The 20,539-nt window shown below is 39.9% G+C and overlaps 1 protein-coding gene across 1 annotated transcript in view; it reads left to right on the plus strand.

Moving 5' to 3' along the window:
* atp1a2a (ATPase Na+/K+ transporting subunit alpha 2a) overlaps positions 1–19,107 on the plus strand; it is a 38,460-nt gene extending 19,353 nt beyond the window's left edge. The window contains exons 9-24 of the mRNA XM_072668590.1: positions 2,146–2,344; positions 3,807–3,919; positions 4,054–4,188; positions 4,661–4,740; positions 5,333–5,442; positions 6,580–6,755; positions 8,249–8,385; positions 9,036–9,186; positions 9,285–9,453; positions 10,450–10,604; positions 11,747–11,870; positions 14,893–15,038; positions 15,221–15,351; positions 17,002–17,103; positions 18,415–18,506; positions 18,612–19,107. Of these exons, the coding sequence (XP_072524691.1) occupies positions 2,146–2,344; positions 3,807–3,919; positions 4,054–4,188; positions 4,661–4,740; positions 5,333–5,442; positions 6,580–6,755; positions 8,249–8,385; positions 9,036–9,186; positions 9,285–9,453; positions 10,450–10,604; positions 11,747–11,870; positions 14,893–15,038; positions 15,221–15,351; positions 17,002–17,103; positions 18,415–18,506; positions 18,612–18,640 (2,049 nt within the window). The 3' untranslated portion in view covers positions 18,641–19,107. The remainder of the gene's footprint in view (positions 1–2,145; positions 2,345–3,806; positions 3,920–4,053; positions 4,189–4,660; positions 4,741–5,332; positions 5,443–6,579; positions 6,756–8,248; positions 8,386–9,035; positions 9,187–9,284; positions 9,454–10,449; positions 10,605–11,746; positions 11,871–14,892; positions 15,039–15,220; positions 15,352–17,001; positions 17,104–18,414; positions 18,507–18,611) is intronic.
* Positions 19,108–20,539: the final 1,432 nt, after the last annotated feature.

Consider the following 20,539-nt stretch of genomic DNA (forward strand, 5'->3'; position numbering starts at 1 on the left):
TGGCATAGCTTTACTCCATTACAGCATTGCTAATACATTTTAAAGGGCCTGTATCACAGGAAACGTCATTTTCATCCCTCTTTTTTAAAGAAAAGAAGTTAGCCGTACTATCCCTGCAGGCACCAAACATCCGTCTGACGTCAGAAAGATCTTGGACTCGTAACGTGTGGCAAAGGTTGAATTTTAGGTTGCCGTCAACGTTGTACTTGTAAATCAAAGTCACATATCTGTCAAGGACCAACACTGGGTTGAGATCAAGCTCCAACTTTTGATAGATGTTGAATTTTGGTTACTAACAAAGTTAGAATTTCACTTTATGTGGAAGTTAACATTATGAAGTCTAGCAGATGTGGTTGGGTTTTGGTCACCATTCTTCAACTGAATGTTGTTGTTTTTTTGCCTATATGATGTTGGCATGTGATGTTTAGAAGATATTGGGTTTTGCTTACTTACACCACAACGAAATACCAACATTAGCCGTCGTCACTATTCTATGTCAAATTGACAATTGCATTAGACGTCTGAACGTTGATAGATTTTGGTTGGCAGTCAAAGTCACATATCTGTCAAAAAACAACATTGGGATTACATCAAGCTCCAGCATTTGACAGATGTTGAATTTTGGTTACCTAATAACGTAACAATATCACGTTGCGTGAACGTTAACATGTTGAAGTTTAGCAGACCTTGGGGTTTGGTCACCATATCTCACAACTAAATGTTGGTATTTCACAACATGGCAATGGCGTGATGTTTTAAAGATGTTGGATTTTGTTTACTTAACTTCACAACTTAAAACCAATAACATATCAGTGTTAGCAGTCACCACTATGCATCACATTTGCATGGTGTTAAATTTTGATTTTCGGAAATCAAGTCACATATTTGTTCAACACCAAAATCCAACAATAGATATTTTTGTTACTAAACACCAAGCTCCAGCGTTTGACAGATGTTTAATTTTAGTTACTTAACACCCTAAGTAAAAACCAGCAACAAATTAATGTCCAACCGCGTAGTATGGACCTTAACATTACAATGTTTAGCAGACATTGTGTTTGATTTGAATATGATGTTGGCATGTGATGTAGAGAAGACGTTTGGTTAGTTGACATCACACCTTCAAACCAACAGAATATCAATGTCAGCTGCAATAACTATTCAACTTCAAATTGACATTGGCTGTAATAAGATGTAATCCCGACAACCTACATTCAAACAGGAAACAACATCTATAAATGTTAGTGTCTAGCTGGAATGTGAAGTCATTTGCAAAACTTTGCACACCCTTGATGATTTTCTAAAGAAAAACACATGCACATTTTTGTTATGTGCAATTACTGTTTGCTTACTTTGCTTAATTTTACACATTCAAAATACAAAATATACTTTACTACTTTAATACTACATAAAATATGGCATGTACAAATATCATGGTACATTGTAACAATTTTCCTAACACATCCAGCAAATAAGTAGAAAATATTCTGTAAAATATGTCATTTGTTTCCTGTAGAGGAACCATTGTAAACTTCTTGCCAAATCAGTGTGTCCAAACCTTGTCTGTAAGTAGGCCTACAGTCTTATGAACATGCCATTTACTTCTTAGTCTTTACTAGCGGAAGGAAGCTACTATTCAGGAGTATAGTTGTTCCTCAAGGTACAAACAAAGTAAAGGTATCCTCAAAGATATAACTTGATCTCTAACGTCCAATTGTGCACCTTAAAGGTTGTATACATTTGCCTTTCCAAGATTGAGGTGCATATTGGTTCTGATTTCAAACGCAAACAAAAAAAGAGCCTTGAGTGAAGGCAGAGTGCCTAGAGGCAATGTAACAGTAAAGAAAGTACGACCCCTAACTAAAGGTACTGAAGATATAGCCTTAAGGGTACCAGCCCAGTGGGTACAACCCTAGTGACTGGTTGGTACCTTCATTTCTGAGAGTGCACATAGTGCATATATAGAACTGCAAAAGCATGATTGTCTTGTTGCAACCATATTCTGTCAACCCCCTTTGGCCAATAGCAATTTATCCCTTTAATGGTTTATTTATGTGCATGTCAGTCATTTCATCAATAACAATCATTCTCCCCTCCTCTCTCTATTCCCCATTTCCCTCCTCTATCACTCTTATTCTCTCTCAGGTCTGTCTGACGCTAACGGCGAAACGTATGGCTCGTAAGAACTGTTTGGTGAAGAATCTGGAGGCTGTGGAGACTCTGGGTTCCACTTCTACGATCTGCTCTGATAAAACCGGCACTCTGACTCAGAACCGCATGACCGTGGCCCACATGTGGTTCGACAACCAGATCCATGAGGCCGACACCACAGAGGACCAATCAGGTGAGAGAACTGTCCACATGCTTCCTGGACCACCCTCAGATTTTTCTTCTCCATACATTTACCAACACAGTCCCACAAGTTCTCGAGGCTGTTCAAATCTTCAGATGATTTTGTTCATGACATCACCTAAACATCCTTCAGTGGTATGACATCTTGCATTGTCTTGCAGGTATGTCATATTTTTGTGGTTAGTCACCAAAAATGAAGGGATAGATGCCTTTAAACACTGCTGGACATCTGTTAATGACATATCATGCAAAGTAAATTAGTGCTTTTCACAGTGGCTGTTAAAATAGGCAAAGCAACGGTAAGGCCTGTAAGGCCCCGTCCACAATGGAAATTTTAAAAACAGAGGATTTTATCTGTGTTTTGGCCGCTCTTCAAGGTGGAGAAATACTCCCTTACTTCTTATATAGTGAACAACATTAGTCATGAAACTACAATGTCTACACACTTTTTTAATTTAAATATTAAGATACTCGTGGAACCAAGACTTTGAAGTGGACCCCATCCTCATCTGGTCGACATATGCACATCTTAGCAATTCTGTTTGAACAGTGTATACACTGCTAAAATATATACACTGCTATACACTGCTAAAAATATGGCATAATCAGTAAAAAGTATTTTAATGTAAGTAATTTAATCTAATATTTCTTAATTTGAGATATATATTAGAACACTGTACGTTTATTTAAGTTGAATGTGGATTTTATCTCAGGTCTTTTTAAATTATGCCTTTTTAAGAAGAATAGAGTTAACCTGGTTCGGAGTGTATTATGGAATGAGGAGGTTCAGGTGATGTCATCAACAACACTATCTCCAGATTTAAACAGCATTGAGAACTTGTGGGACTGTGTTGGGAAAGGTGTGGACAAGGAAAATCCAAACTCCAATCACTTCAGGAGGTGTGTGGTTGGTAGTGAAAAATGTATGGGAAGCAATTCATTTGTTGACTGCCAGTGTATGCATGTCCTGTAGAGTTAAGCCGTATCTACTTTTTTCACTTTAACATCCTTTCAGAAGCACCATCGCTCATCATGTGCACATGCCCAATAGTCACAAAAATCCCACTGTATTATGATCTGCTGGATCATTGACCTTGGGGTAAAAATTCCTGTATTTTCAGTATTGCAGTATAGATGGCAGAACAAGAAAATACTGTGAGATAGGAATTTTTTTTTATTGTCATGTAGCCCTACCATAAAACACAAACTTCAGTGTGCTCACAGGGTGGCAAACTAGGAGAACAATCAATCAATCAATCAATAATTTTAAATTCAATAAATGTTAAACCGTCAGTCTGACAAAGCTCAATGTTAAACTGCTCTGAATTAGGAGAGAGAAGCTGGTTAGCATTAGCTTAGTTAGCAGCATAACTACTGTTCTTAGGCACATTTACACTGTGTTTAAATGAATATTTGGCATTCATATCAGTGTGTGTGCTTCATCCTTTTCACAGGCAATGGAAGCTTTGATAAGACTTCTCCCACCTGGACTGCTCTGTCTCGGGTAGCCGGCCTCTGCAACCGTGCTGTCTTCAAACCCGGACAGGAGGATATCCCTATTCTCAAGGTGAACACACACACACACACATAAAGATGAAGTATTCTGTGATTTTCTCTGCATACAAATGTGCAGTTAAACTGAGGATGTGTGAATGATTATGAATCTGACATGTGTGTGTGTGTGTGTGTTACTGTGTCTAGAGGGACACAGCAGGAGATGCCTCAGAGTCTGCTCTGCTGAAGTGTATTGAGCTCTCCTGTGGGTGTGTGCGCACACTTCGAGAGAGAAACCCCAAAGTATGTGAGATCCCATTCAACTCAACCAACAAGTACCAGGTATGGCTACACATAAGCACACATTTTTTATGTGGGGTCAAAATGACAAATAGGATTAAAACACAGCATCTCTTTTCTGTCTGAACAAAACCTTGCGTCTCTAAAAAAGTCATTTTAAAGGAGAAGCAAATCTGAAAACATTGTTAAATTGATTAAAAATACTTATAATATAAATAATGCGGACAAAAGTATTGGGACACCTGCTCATTAAATGTTTCTTCTGAAATCAAGGGTATTAAAAAAGAGTTTATCCTGTTTTGTTGGAGTGACTGTCTCAATTATCAATTTTAACACAAAACATGCTAGGTTATATTAAGATTATGTTAATCATTTATTTCATTTTTGGAAACTGATGATTCCATGTGAAAATGTGGAAATTGGCTGGCGTTATTATGGTGTCATTAACAAGTCTCCTCACACAAATTCGTACAAAAAAAAAAAAACGTTTTCCTATTCCACCCCTTCCCTTTAGCTGTCCATCCACGAAATCGAAGACAGTTCCACAGGGCATCTGCTGGTCATGAAAGGAGCTCCAGAGAGGATTTTGGACAGGTAATCAATACAGCTGATCAGGACTGATTTCTGCTTTCCTTCACTCTTTCAGTCACCTAGTCCATCAGTAGCTACAGTGCCCAACTGTTCAACTCCTATAAAACGTCATACTAATTTTAAAACTGACCCTCAAAATGGATTAATTTACAGTGGTTTTAATTTTACACAAGAAAAAATTTGCATAATCAGTCAAGCTCTGGGCAATAGAAGCTCCAGGTCCACACAGATAAAGGATTTGCCCCAACTAGTCGTTCATTAAAGCGTTGTGGGTTTTTTTGTTTTGTTTTTTTGTTTTTTTGCTGTTAACAAATATTAAAACAGTCTGCCGTTTGTAATCACAAGTCATTTTACTTTTAAGGAAGTTGAATACTTTTTTATTGCATTCTATATGTCATTGGATTTGTGATTTGGTAGATCTGTATCGTTACAGAAAAATAGTCAGTTGTTCAATAACAATGACTGCAGCATTTGTATCTGATTAACTCTGATCACTCCTAATGATAAGTGTTCTGCAAGGCGAGTCATTGTCGTTACTTGGTGATTGTACTTATTGGTAAGCGATAACTGCTATCACTCATGATTGATCATGCAGATGCAGTACTATAATGATCAATGGAGAAGAGCTTCCTCTGGATGACGACTGGAAAGATTCATTCCAGGGAGCCTACATTGACCTGGGTGGTCTGGGCGAGAGAGTGTTGGGTAAGAAATAAAAGAGCACATTGAGAAGTAAGGAGGAGAGAGCGTTTGCTAAAAGGGTAGTCTTTGGTGAAGGTGTAGAGATTGCTGCTAGCACTAGCATGTTCCGAGTAAGGTAGTAGATAAGAATAAGTAAGATGCCAAGGCAAAGGTCTCTTAACTTCCTGCTAGTGATCATGATTGACTACAGCTAGTAGCTTCTTCTCTGCGCCCACATAAAAACAGATGGAAAGCACTTGTTGGATTGATCATCACACAGTTCAGTGAGAAAGTCCAAGGAGCTCAGTCCATATCTGAGAAGGATGGGTGTAGAGTCAGGAATGTCTCTTGGAGCCATAAGAAAAACTGCAGGCACTAAGAGCATCATTTTAAACAATCTGATGTAGGTACAAGTTATTGGAAGGTGTTCCCACTTTCCAAATATTTGGAAGAAAACCAAACTGTCATCTATTGGTTTGGATGGTCATGAACAACCCAAGAACCACCAAATTACAGGCCTGCCATGAACTGGAAGCTACTGTGCATACCAGTGTACAATTGTGTGGTCCAACAGGACATCACATCAAAGGTATTTTTCACATGGATTAAGCAGGCTAGCTTTAAGGTTGTGAAATGGCCTTCCCAAAGTCCAACCCCAACCCTATTGAGGTATAAGTGAACAATGCTTAAATGTCAGATATGTGCCAAGAAACCAACACATTTAACTGAATGATGGGGGGCTTTATACCTCTGTAGCCCATGTCTGGCATTATGCATGGTGCCAATAGGTTCATGTTCATCTGCTGTATGTTTAATTTTGCGCCTGTGTTTCTTTTAAAGATACATGTTGTACACTCATTCTGCCCCAGACAAAAAACAGTGTAGGATGTGCAAGCAGCCATGTCCCCCATGTCATGCAGAGGCAGTATGTGTGAAACTGTGCTAAAGGAAAAACACTAGATACTAAATCCAGTCTCATTACATCTGGGCTAATTTTATTCACTAGAAGAAAATATTTGATTTTCCTCCCAGGCTATGAGCAGTTACTGTGAAAAGTCCCTCATCCAACTGCATTGATTTCACTTTAAATTACCTTTGCCATTTTCAGCTTTAGTCTGTACTGTATTATTTGTTTTTGAAATTGTTGCTCTGTGCCCTCAGGATTCTGTCACCTGTCCCTGTCTCCCTCACACTTCCCACGAGGCTTTGCCTTTGATGCTGATGAAGTCAATTTCCCCACAAACCAGATGTGCTTCCTGGGTCTCATGTCCATGATTGACCCCCCAAGAGCCGCCGTCCCTGACGCTGTGGGCAAGTGTCGTTCCGCTGGGATCAAGGTATGAGTCCATAGATGAGATCCATCAATGTGCCATATAGTTGGTTCAGACTCTCATTCATTGTTACATGATTTACTCACAATTGCTCCATCTGTCCATGTGAATTATAGGTGTGTTAGGAAATATCAGTATATTGAAGTATTGCAATGTTTTGCAATACTAGATCAATTCTCAAAAACACTATTGATTTTTATGAATTAATTGGTGACAGAGCAAATATTGGCGGCAGACAGTGGTTCATTACGACCCTGTTTACATCTGGTTAGCTCATGAGTCTTAAGTACCAGTATTATTTCTAAGCCACATAAAATGCAAGTGTAAACACATCCAGGACACATTTAAACCAGATCACTGAAACCTGATCACTCAAACCACTACAGGAGGTCATCTGAGACGCATTGTATAGCAGTGTAAACATGTCCAACAACCACAGCCCCTACCATTACAACCGAAAAACCAGTAATAATTGCAGCGCAATGAGCAAATTGTATCACTTTACTTGGATGGTCCATTATAGATGCGTCTTAGATGCTCACCTGCAATTTAACTAACATTCAACTGAATATCTCTTAAAAAAAAACAGAACTGAGTTAAATTTAAATGATTGTTTATTGACTGTAACTCTACACCTAACCCTCTCCTTAACATTATCCTTTTAGGGTTAGGTTAGGGTTAGTTTTTAGGGTTGATCCAGGTTAGAGTTATGGTTAGGGTTAGGGTTAGGTTTACGGTCAGCCATTTACATTTCACTTAGACTTCAGTTGTATTCAATACATAGTCATGCATAGTCAGTTGAATGTCAGATGCATGTCAGGTAAGCGTCCACGATAGTATCTATAATGGATCATCCAAGTAAAGTAATACCAACGTGATTATGGATTAAGGATACAATCAAGAGACTAGTCACATTAAGTGAGCAGATGTAAATGTGGTCTCGGTTGTAAACGTGGTTGTGTTTAAGTCAATTCTGGCAGTCTGTGACGATCTGCACAGAGAGAGATCTTTCGGCACGAGCATTGGGGAGTTCTGAATCAGAGCAGAATCAGAGACCAGCCACAGCAAATCCCACTGGTTGAACCGTACTTGCAAACAGTTAAACCCCAGCCACTACTCTTTAGAACCCACCCCATTTCTTTTACTTAGAGTTTTTGTGTGTGAGGGTGAGTTTTCATATTATTGACCTAAAACATGAATACACAAATCTAAATACATGCCTTACTTAGAATATCGCAATATATCCCAACATATAGAATCGCAACCCCTGATGTATTACCAGGTTCTTGCCAATACACAGCCACCATGTTTAAAGTCATTAATTCACTCTTGTACTATTTTTTGATTATATTTAACACACTTTGAAATCTATAATTGCTGTTTAAATGAGACTCTTTGCTGGTTTTAAAACAATCAAGTAGACTTATACATTTGAGTCATGGTCATTTGGGTTTTAAAGGTGCAGTGCACATATTGATGAGTGTAACCCGTTTGCAAAGGTAATCATGGTGACCGGAGACCATCCAATCACAGCTAAGGCTATTGCTAAAGGTGTTGGCATCATCTCTGAGGGCAATGAGACGGTGGAGGACATTGCAGAGAGGCTCAACATTCCTCTCAGTCAAGTGAACCCAAGGTGTGTATATTCTGTAGAGTTGTAATAATGCTTCATATTTTTTTGTATACAACACAATCCTAAGAGCAAAACAATTTTATTAAATGTAATTACATTGTTTAAACATCAAAGTTTGCAAACAACCAACACCAATCAGAACCCGCTGCAGCGCAGTCATATCATATGCACCACTCTTCCTGGCTACCAGCTCTACACAATCGAGCTATGCCATTTTTGGTTCATTTAAAGCAGCATTATGTAGCATTTTTACCTGAGAATAACAGCTTCAAAATCATAGTGATGCTCCACTAACTTGAGAGCATCTGGAAAATTGTGCCTCTATCGACGGTTCTCCGGGCTCAGCATGCTGCTAACTACACTGTAATTTTGGTGAAGCACGCCACGCATGCGAGAACTGCCTTATGCTGCATAATCTGAGTTATATTCATCTAAAATCATGTCATATTACTCTACCACATCAGTCCGCGTGCTTTATATACAGTTCATGGTTTGGTGCCAGATACCACAGAACACCTTCAAATGTCTTGTGGAGTCCATACCACAAATGCTCAGATCTGTTGTGGTGGAACAAGGAGATTAGGCAGGTGAATATTAGGCAGGTGATTCGAATGTTATGGCTGACCGGTGTATGTTGTGTGTGTGTTTGTCAGAGATGCTAAGGCATGTGTAGTCCACGGCACTGATCTGAAGGAGATGAGTTCCGAGTATTTGGATGATCTCCTAAGGAACCACACTGAGATTGTTTTCGCCCGCACCTCACCACAACAGAAACTCATCATTGTGGAGGGCTGCCAGAGACAGGTAGGAGTGTGTGTGTGTGTGTGTGTGAGTGAGTTATATTGAGGAATGTGTTCCAGTTGTTTGTTGTTGTAATAGCTAATAACTGTTTGTACTGTCAGGGTGCTATTGTAGCGGTGACAGGTGATGGTGTGAACGACTCGCCTGCTCTGAAGAGAGCGGATATCGGTGTTGCCATGGGAATAGCCGGATCTGACGTTTCCAAACAGGCAGCAGACATGATCCTGCTGGATGACAACTTTGCTTCCATAGTAACAGGAGTGGAGGAGGGTAAGAGAGATGTGTACACAACATTTAATGATACCCTTATCCATTGGCCATTTTGTCAGAAACACCACTCAAATTAGTACACCTTGTGGATTTACAAGGATCACTATAGGACCACCACTTACTAGCTATTGTTTGTGTTTTGGGCTACTCTCAGTTAAGCAGTGACACAAGCTTGGTAGTGACATGGTGTGTATGGCATTGGTACAAATGGAATAAGAGTGGTCCAATGCCCAAAACATATGGTCAAATGTGGTCCAGTGTAGCGTGTCTATTGTTGCGGCTCCGGATGGCAGAAACTGCATTACGTAACTTTGGTGAAGCAGGCAACGCTTGAGGGACCTGTGTAACATGAGTTACACATGAGTCAGACAACATTGCTGCATCAGTTCAAATGCTACATTCACTTCAGATGCTGGTTCTGTATCTCGCAGCTTGTCAAATGCATGTGTACTTTATTGGCTGCGTGAAGCACAAATTCCACTTCCTGACTGTAGGTGGGGCCCAAGAGCAAGTCATGCCAATTCTTGCATAAAGCTGCTTTAATAGCACTTTTAACAAAAGGTGTTGTCACAAAGCAGCTTTACAGAGATCTGGGTCCGAGCAACTAGTGAGCAAGCCGATGGCAACAGTGGTAAAGAAAAAACTCAAAGCAAAGCAAATGGAAGAAACCTTGAGATGAACCAAGACTCAAAAGTGGAGCCAATCCTCCTCTAGCAAAACACAAAAAGCATGGAATGAGGAATAACTAATGCAAAGACAGTAAGGGAAAATAAACAGAGAAACAGAATTGAGTCTAATACTTCAATTATATTCTCAGAAATTCTGTGATTAGGGATAGGGTGGATGTTTCTGATCAAATGGCCAAGAAATGTTAAATGGGTATGAACACACTGAAAACTGAAAACACAAGTTGAGTAGGATGTAGGATGTAGGAAAATATCAGAAGCATAATTTCTGCTGGGATCAACAAGCGTGTTCTGTGTCTTTCCCCTAAAGGGCGGCTGATCTTTGATAACCTGAAGAAGTCGATAGCTTATACTCTCACCAGCAACATCCCTGAGATCTCTCCATTTCTGCTTTTCATCATTGCCAGTGTGCCTTTACCTCTGGGCACTGTCACCATCCTGTGCATTGACCTGGGAACTGATATGGTAAGACACACACACACACACACATACACATACACAACCTCTCAACCTCAGTTATAGTGATATGCAGACAGCCTTCAAATACACTATATGGACAAAAGTATTGGGACAACTACACATAACACCTCCTGGAGCTTCTATGATATCCTATTCTAAATCCATAGGCATTAATGTGGAGTTGGTCCTCCGTTGTAGCTCTAACAGCAGGTTTGGAACTCTGCAGTTATGGAGTCAGCAGAGCGTTGGACACTATTATACACTATGCTCCTCAGCACTCGTCCACCTCTCTCTGTAGCTTTCTGTGGTTTCTTCACGCTTCCACTTTTCAATACTACCATTCACAGTTGATAGTGGAATATCTAGAAGGATAAGAAAATTTCACTAACTGACTTGTTGCAATGATGATATCACAGAACCAGGAATTCAGTGAGCTCTTTAGAACCACCTATTCTTTCAATAAGACAGACCGCATAGCTAGGTGCTTGATTTTATGCTCCTGTGGCAATAGGACTGAATAAAACCCCTGAATGCAATGATTAGAAGGTGTGTCCCAAAACCTTTGTCCAAATAATGTATATGTATGTACCAGAATGATACCAATTTTTATTCTAGAATACACACTTTTTTTAAATTCCTTTTTTGTTAGTATTTTGGTGATTAAATGGCTTTTATGGTCCTAAATAGAAGTATTTTTATATTGACTTTAGGTTAAGAAGGTTTCTCCTGTAAAGTTGCAATTTTTGGAGAGCAACAAAATGAATTTCAATTCTAAAAATAATATTTATTTATTTATATTAAATTATACACACATATAATTTGACCAGGAGTGCTGTATATAATAGGGTAGTGAATTCGTATGTGTGTGTGTTTAATGAGTGACATTACACTCTCTCCATTTGCCCCTTTCTATGCCTCTCTCTTTCCCTCCATCATTTTCAGTCCATCAGGATCCATAGTCATTTTCTTACCTGACAACTGGACATCAAGAAAAACCACTTACTCATTCTGCACACACACACACACACACACCCCTCCAACCATCCACATACACAAACACTTAATTTATCACTGCTGCCGGTCTACTGCCCCATAGCACTTTCACACCATCATTCTTTCATTTTCTCTCCCTCTCTTTCTCTTCTCAGGTTCCTGCAATCTCTCTGGCTTATGAGACTGCAGAGAGCGACATTATGAAGCGTCAGCCCCGAAACCCCAAAACTGATAAACTGGTCAATGAGAGACTCATCAGTATGGCATATGGGCAGATTGGTAAGAGACACACATGTTTGTTTTTATACTTTGTCAGACAAAGTGGCTGCACATATGTCCTTTTTGTTTCAGCTTTTTCAGCCACACTCATTTTTTAAAGGTGTAAAAAAAAATGAAATGAAGTATAACACCTTGCAGTCTCCATAGGCAACCACAGAGTGGGTGGCACTCAAGAGTTCAGTGACTTTCAGTGTGGCACTGTCATAAGATTCCATCTTTCACAGGACTAGTAGTGTGAAAACTCTGCCTTGGTACAGCTGCCCTGATCAACTGTTAATGCTGTAATTGTAAAGTGGAAGTGTCTAGGAGAGATCAAACTACCTTGCAATGTCCATTTTTGTCAGAAGCATCGTGGTTTGGGTATCCATGGCTGAACAGCTGCACTAAAGCCATATTTCACACCAGACGCAGCATGCATGGAGCACCAGAATGCTTTTGACGCTTTTGACACCCACACATATGTTGGAAAGTACAAGCAGTTTCTGTCCGTGAGTTGTTAAAATAAACATTATATAGGCTAACTTTGGCCATAGCCTTTTAAACTAGGTGTCAACAGACCTCACAGATACTTACATGTGCTGATAAAGTGAAGAATTCCAAGTGGATTCTATGTTGGAGAGCTCTCCAGGCCCGATTTTCTCCTCCACGATTGATTTGGGTTCCTTCCTAAATGATGTGTCTGGTTTACGCCAAACATGTTCTCTGTTACTGTGTCCAAAATAATTCAACTTTAGATTCATTTGTCCAAAGCACATTGATTCAGATGTCCTGATCTAGGTCTAGGTGGTCTCTGGAAAACATCAGTCTTGCTCTGATGGCTTTTTTAACAGCAATGGTTTCCTTGTTGCACACCTCTTATGAAAATCAGAAAGTATGTGGTCCTATTCTGTTGGTAGATGCTATAATATGACTATAGCTGTGGCATGAGCTGATCTGTAGATCCCGTGATGACATTTTAGAATTGTTGGAGACTTTCTTTGCGCATTTTGTGGTCTGAACTCGCTAAGATGACCTGACCTGACCATGTTGGCAGTTGTTGCACTTGTAACTTGCGGACAGTGAAATGGCTGATTTCGAAGTGTCTTTTTAAATCTCTTCGTAGACTCATCTGCATCTACAACCCTCTTTCTAAAGGTCTCAGAGAGCTCATTGGATCATGATGATAACTGTCTTGGGTTTAAATAAGTCAGGCTTCTCCAAAATCCCCTCTAATGATGTTCTAATCTGCAGCTAATATGGTGCACCCGATTCTAATTTTAGGCATTTAAAGTAGTAATAAATGTGGGAGGTGTCTAAATGTTTTAATATTTCTATTAGGTACATTTTACAATTTATCATTAAAAGACATTATTTTAGTTTTAATCGATATTACCTTCATCTTCCAATATTGTTTAAATGTCCAAAGTTTTAAATATATTGAAAAAACTAAAAGAATGGGGTGTCCTAACCTTTTCCAAAGTACCTTTGCTCATAGCAGCCAAAAAGTTCAGCTCCTTTGGGATGAACTGGAACACCAGGTCTTATCATCCAACATCATAGCTGACCTCTAATGCTTTCTGGCTAAATGGAAGCAATTCCCTACAACCGTGTTCCAACATCTAAACATCTAGTGTATAGTTTTCCCAGAAGAGTGGATAGTGGCTGTTACACTGGGAATGGAAGACCAACTCCCTTTTAAGGGACTAATGTCCATGGTTTTGAAATTATAATTTAACAAGTTTAACAAACATGTACGAAGTAAATATATAATGTTCAAATAACATGAACATGTAGGCTATCTATACATCTAGAAGTACTGACCGTTTTCTAAACCTTATTATAAAGGTTTAATGTTAAACAATGAAACATGAAACTTTTCCTTAAAAGCACTTCGTCATCACAGTCCTGTTTTCTTGAAAACGTTCGAAATCAAAACCTCTCTCACACACACAGGGCAAGCCTGTAACTACCCTTCACATCTCTTTTTTGCTACACGCTAAAATGTAAGACTCTGATTGAACTTGAAGGATTCGAGGAAGCCGACGACCTTGAGTAATTTGAGCAGCTCCATACAAGGAACTAAACTGAGTGAGCTCCTGTTTCCTTGAACTCAATGAACTCGTGCTTTCTTGCCTTTATAGTGTGCAACTAAAAATATCAAAATGCAAATATAGTGGGTTTTAGTAGAGCAAGTCTGACTGGAGAGCCCTGTGTTGCTGCTTAGTGCACTACACGGTAGCATGCAAAAGTTTGAGCACTCCTGGTCAATATTGGAATTGGTGTGGTCTGCTTTGCCCTTTTGAGGTCTGTTCACACATTTCCGATGATTTGTGATTTAGGTGGGGACTGTGGAGGCCATTTAAAATGTTCAGCTTGCGTCTCTTGAGGTAGTCTATTGTGAATTTTGAGGTGTGTTTAGGATTGTTATCCTGCTGTGGAAGCCATCTTCTTATCATTTTTAGCTTTTGTGTGAGGTTGGCTTCCTGAATTTGTTGCTGCTTTTTAACTGAATCCATTCTTCCCTTTACCAGCGACATGTTTCCAGTGCCGCTGGCTGCAACACATGACTGTGTCCATTCCTGTTCTTAACAGTTGGATAGGTGTTCTTTTTATAATTTAGTATATCTTTGCTTATTGTGGCCAAAAAGTAATCATTTAACCTAATCAGTTCATCAGTGCAAATACATCAGACTTGATTAGACGTTCCTAATCCTACTGTGTCGTTGCACAGTAGAACAGTGCACCATCATTCCAGTGCCTGTTAAATGTTCCTGAAGGTCTTTTGCAGTCAAACAGGGGTTTTGATTTGCCCCTCTAGCAACCCTGCAAGCAGTTCCCTCTGAGGAACCAAACTGAGGAAACTCTACTGAAAATGTTTTCCAATCTTTTTCTTATAGCCTTCTCCTGCCCTGTGGTTATCAGTTGTTTTCATTTTCAGATTTTACTAACAGATGTTTTGACCAGGGTGCCCTAGCATGCATGCCACTGTAAACACATTCTGTGATGTTCTATGTATAATGTTGCAGTACGTGTTTGTGTACAGGCATGATCCAGGCCCTGGCAGGGTTCTTCACCTACTTTGTGATTTTGGCGGAGAATGGCTTCTTACCCTACACACTTCTGGGATTGCGTCTGAAATGGGATGACCGCAGCGTCAATGATCTTGAGGACAGCTACGGACAGCAATGGGTACAGACACACAGAGATACACAGACATTTGCTTGTAGAGATATAGCCTGACCACACTGGCAAATAAACATGTGTACATGTACATGTGTATTTCCACATGTGACTCATGTGGAAATACACATTAGCACAAACAGAGCACATCAGCATTTTTTATGTGTGTGTGTGTATGTTTCTTTTTTTAGACATATGAGCAGCGTAAGATTGTGGAGTTCACCTGCCACACCTCCTTCTTCGCCAGCATCGTGGTGGTGCAGTGGGCTGACCTCATCATCTGCAAAACACGCAGAAACTCCCTCTTCCAGCAGGGCATGAGGTGTGTGTCTGTGTGTGTAGAGGAGCTAGAGACACATGTGTATGAAAAAGACAGAAAGAAACAGGCTGCAAATCAGATTTACATTTATTTATTTTATTTATCTGATTGCATTTGTGAGCGAATACATGAGCAAAAGCTTCTTATTTCCAGCTGTTCAAGGAAAAAATGACCGGGAGACGCTTGCATATTTGTAGCAGCATGATTACACCGCTACTTTAGGTTTAGTATTGCCAATAGAATAGGACTCTCCGGAGCAGATATACATGAACCTATTGCCACCACGCCTAATGCTAGGTATGGGCTAGAGATATATAGGTATAGGTAAGCTCCCCAGCAAGTAAGTCCTTACAGCAATGCTTCAAAATCTAGTATAAAGCCTTCACTGGACAGTAGACTCCAGTTACAAAATATTTTTTTTCCATTGCAGAAGAAATTATGAATTAGTGGGTGTCCCAATACTTTTGTCCATATGGCGTGCATTTAATATCCTGGGTATTGATTGTTTTGAGACTGTGTGTGTGTGTGTGAGTGAGAGAGAGAAAGAGAGAGAGAGAGAGAGAGAGAGAGGGAGAGAGAGAGAGAGAGAGAGAGAGAGTGACAGACATAGCAAGAAAGTGACACTGAGAGCATCCTGTCTGGTCTCTCTTTTTTGCTAAGTAGACCTATCCGTTTTCTCTGTGGGTGGGTTTTCACAGTCAACCTCTCTGTCAGTGTCAGTCAGTTTTGTTTAGTTTCCTGCAGCTCAGTGCAGAGTGTTCAAAAACAGAGAATATAAAACATACTCCCCAAGACCACACTAACATGTACACTAGCCTAATAGTGTGTATATATGTATATATATATATATATATATATATATATATATATATATATATATATATATAGTAGGGGGGTTGCTGCCTCCTTGTGTTCCTGCAAGGTGGGATGTCTGAGAAAATGTATTTAATTAAAAATAATATGTTTTCTGTGAGGAAGCTGTTGCCTGGGAGTCATTGGACCTTTCAACAGGACAATGATCCTAAGCATACTTCATAGTCCACCAAGGCTTGGTTTCAAAAGAAATCCTGGAAGATTTTGGAGTCCCCTGACTTGAACCCCATAGAAAATCTTTGGTGGGATTTAAGAAGGGGGTTGCAGCTCGCAAACCCGAGATTTTCAGTGAACTGGAGACCACTGCCCTTGAGGAATGGCCTAAGATTCTGCAGGAACACTGCCAGAAGCTTTCGCGTGGCTATGCATCATGCTTGCAACAGATCATAACAGCTAAAGCATGCTGTACTAAGTAATAAAGATGCTTGTCATGAACGGGTTGAATAATTCTGGGACTGTAGTCGTCATTAAAAGTGACATTTTGTGTTAAATGTGGAGAAAGCCTTTGTTTATTGGTTTATTGCAAACAGATAAGTAACAGATAAAAAGTTTGCACATTTTGCTAATAAACCTAATGAACAATCTTGAGAGCTACTGTACTTTCTCTGGCCATAATCTTAGCTTTTAAACCATATCACCTGTATCTTTGTTTTTAGCCATGAAAGCTGTAAGCTAGCAGAGTGAAGTGATGAAGCTGTATCAGCAGTCAGTGTCTGTAATGTCTGTCAGCCACGTTTCACTGTTCACTTACACTTTTTCATCCTCCCCTCTGTCCTGTAGGAATAAGATTCTCATCTTTGGTCTATTTGCTGAGACTGCTCTCGCTGCCTTCCTCTCCTACTGCCCTGGAATGGATATCGCTCTGCGCATGTACCCACTCAAGTAAGACACACACACACATTCACAAGCACATATACACTATTATATCATCTTGAATTTCAGAAGAAAAGTTGGATGAGCAGGTGTTTGGGCATATGGGCCTGTATTCTTAAAGCTTCTCAGTGCAGATCTAGGATCAGTTCCTCATACTAAGGTGATCACTACATACGAGACAATCCCAGGGGGGCCCAAATGTTCAAAGACACCTGTTAATCCTAGTAAGTCTTCTGTAAGCAGGGGTGTTAATAAGGAGTTTGTCCCCTTTTGCTGCAGTAATAGCATCTACTCCTCTGGGAGGGCCTTATCCTAGATGTTGGAACATTGCTTTGAGGATCTAATTACATAATAGTTAGTGAGGTCAGGTACAAAAGCTGAAGGATTACTTCTGGTTGAAGTAATCCTTGTTGAAGGACACGCCACTCCAGCTCATCCTAGAGATACTGAATGGAGCTCCATCCTTCCAGAGAACGCTGTTCCACTGTTCCACTGTTCCATCACTGTAACCAAATGCTGGGGGGTGGTATGCCCTTCAAGCCAAGGCTTGGTATTGGGCAGGATGACCCTAGTGTCATGTGCAGCTGCTGTTGAGTGTCCCATTCTACTGGAAATGCTTTTCTATAGAGATGATACAGCTGTCTGTGCACAACGACAGCTGTATCAGTGAAGGAGCTAAATTCACTTAATTAGAAGGGGGGTCTGGATACTTTGATATGCAGTGTTTGTACTTACATTATGCTAGGTAGTGATCTCCCTTTCTCATTCGTTTCTCCTTCTCCTCTTTTTTCTCACTCTCCCAATTCACCCTCTCACTCCAACTCTCTCGTTTCTCCCTTCTTCTGGTCTCTGTCTTTATCTTTCTTTCTCCATATTTCTTGATCTCTCTTGTCTCTCATCCCTTTATATTCATTCTTGTCCTTCTTTCATCTTCCTTTTTCATTCTCTCCCCTTGCTCTTCCTCCCTCTCTGTTCCTCAATCTCTCTCCCCCCACTTTCTCTTTTTCAACCCTCTCTTCTTCTCCCTCCTTCTTCCTCACTCGCTTCCCCTCTCTCCGTCTCTCGTTCTCCCTCCTTCTTGTCACGCTCTCTTTCTCTCTCTTTTCCCGTCTCTTTCTTCCTCCCTTTTTCTTATCCCTCTTTCTCTTCCCACCCTCCATCTATCCTTCCATCGGTCTCTTTTCATGTCCTTCTCTTCTTATTCTGTCTCCTTTTTCTAATCCTGCTCCTTCTTTCGCCTTCCTGCTCACACCTTTTTGTCATCCTCTCTGTCACTCTCTCTCTCTCTCTCTCTCTCTCTCTCTCTCTCTCTCTCTGCAGAGTTTACTGGTGGTTCTGTGCTCTGCCATATAGTGTGCTCATCTTCATCTATGATGAAGTCCGCAAGTTTATTCTAAGGAGAAGGCCAGGAGGTGAGTTTTTTTTTAATAAATCTTGTATATATGTATTATTATTATTATTATTATTATTAGTAGTAGTATTTTTATTTAATGTTTTCTCCTCTGTTTTCTTTACAGGTTGGGTGGAAAAAGAGACATACTATTGATCTGCAGTAAATCTACACTAGGACAGAATGTGTGTGTGTGGTTCTGGAATGTGTGCGAGTGTGTTTGTGTGAAGTGTATGTGGGTGTATAACAAAAAGTAAAATAGAAATCGAAATGAAATATAATATTGTAATTAGCATCATCAGTACCTAACACTGGATGAGCGCTAGATTTTATTATAGGAGCATTAGAACATGTGTGAGAGTGTGTGTAAAAGCTGTATGTATACCGTGTGGTAGAAAAAAAGCCTCTTCCTGTCTGAATTCCTGAATTCCTGCACATTTCAAACCCTGAGTGACAAACTGAATACAGCTTAAAGCAGAACCTAGTAATGCACAGAAGGAACTCTTTGGGGACAAAAACACAACTTTGTGATTGACATTCAGCACCCTTGTGAAAGTACTTGCCCTCTTCCGTTTAATAACTGGTTACAACCCCCTTGGCCACATTAACTGCAACCAAACCACTCATCCTTGGAGAACTTCAATCTCACTGAACTTTTAGCTCAGTGACATTTATAGGCCTTCGGGCATGAGCTGCACATTTCAGTTAATTTCAATAGGGTTTAGTTTCAGCTTCAGCTCTGGAGGATTAAAAGGGTCCTAGAATGAAAAACTGTTTATCTTGGCATAGTTGGATAATGAGATTTCGGTACATGAAAGTGACATTCTGTGAACCTCAAACACTTCATGTGCGTCTCTTCATTCATAGGAATATCCCACACAATTAAAACAGAGCCTATAAAACAGGCCAATTCCAAAACCTCCAAACTGTTACACACAGTCATGGCTTATTTTATTTAAGCCCCCAAAATCTGACCTTGTGACAACAGCTTTTACTGTGCCACTGTCCACAGAAGGATGACTGGACCTCAGTGAGTCAGGAAGACATAGAAGTTAGCAAGCATCCATGTCAGGCTAAAGTCCAGGCTAAAGACTTAAAACAAATCAGCTTTCACCATCTCTTCTCTCCAGCATCCACTCCCTTGAAAACAAACTGGACTACCTCAGACTAGAGCTAACCACACATCAGAAGGGGAACTCAAAAGCATTGTGTGAGGAAGCCAAACCCAGCAAAGCAGGCAGGTGCTAGGCTTAAAGCCAACACTAGCTAACAGACTACAGTCCCTTCATCTAGCCACACCATGCCAAGAGGACACTAAGAGGACAGGAGCACTAACTGGTAAGACTCAGATAAAAACAGTCTTTGTTATAGTGCTAAAAAAACAAAACAAAAAAAACAACGGATGTTATTGGGGACCTTTTCTGCCCCAACCAAAGTCATAGATTTATAATTTACACTTCAGGGTAAAATACTCAATAGATGCATTCTGTAGCACCATGTAATATCAGTGTTCAAATTCAGGAATTCAGACTTCAGGTATTTTAAAGACTTTTTCAAGACAATGTATTATGTACAGTATGCAAGAGTACAGGTAGGATTATTTGGGCCTGGGACAAAATGTGTTATCTAACTCTAGTCTTGCAGATGTATTGTTTAGGCATTTTTGCTGCTCTGACCTAATTTAATGATTAGACATAAAAATATATCAATGAGAATTATTACTCGTTATTGTTGCATCATTACTTTAAAGATGCCTTTTAGCCTAATTACTGCTTGAAAGGACATTTTGGCGTCTCATCCACTACAGGGCCATACTTAGGGTTACTAAGGCCATATCGTACCATTTCGCACCAGCGTTGACCCGTTAGTCCAGTTACAGTTTCTTTTTCCATTTGCTGTGTTGCTAAATCAGGACCAAGAAGTGCACGGCGCCTCTTAATAAATGAATGACAGTTTTGTTCTTTACTCTTGCAACTAGTCTACAACTACAAGGCTAATGTAACGAAGCTGTAATTCATCTGTTAAGCTGCATGCATAAATCACACTCCTCTCAAA

This window comes from Salminus brasiliensis, chromosome 23 (assembly GCF_030463535.1).
Source record: "Salminus brasiliensis chromosome 23, fSalBra1.hap2, whole genome shotgun sequence".
Lineage (NCBI taxonomy): Eukaryota > Metazoa > Chordata > Actinopteri > Characiformes > Bryconidae > Salminus > Salminus brasiliensis.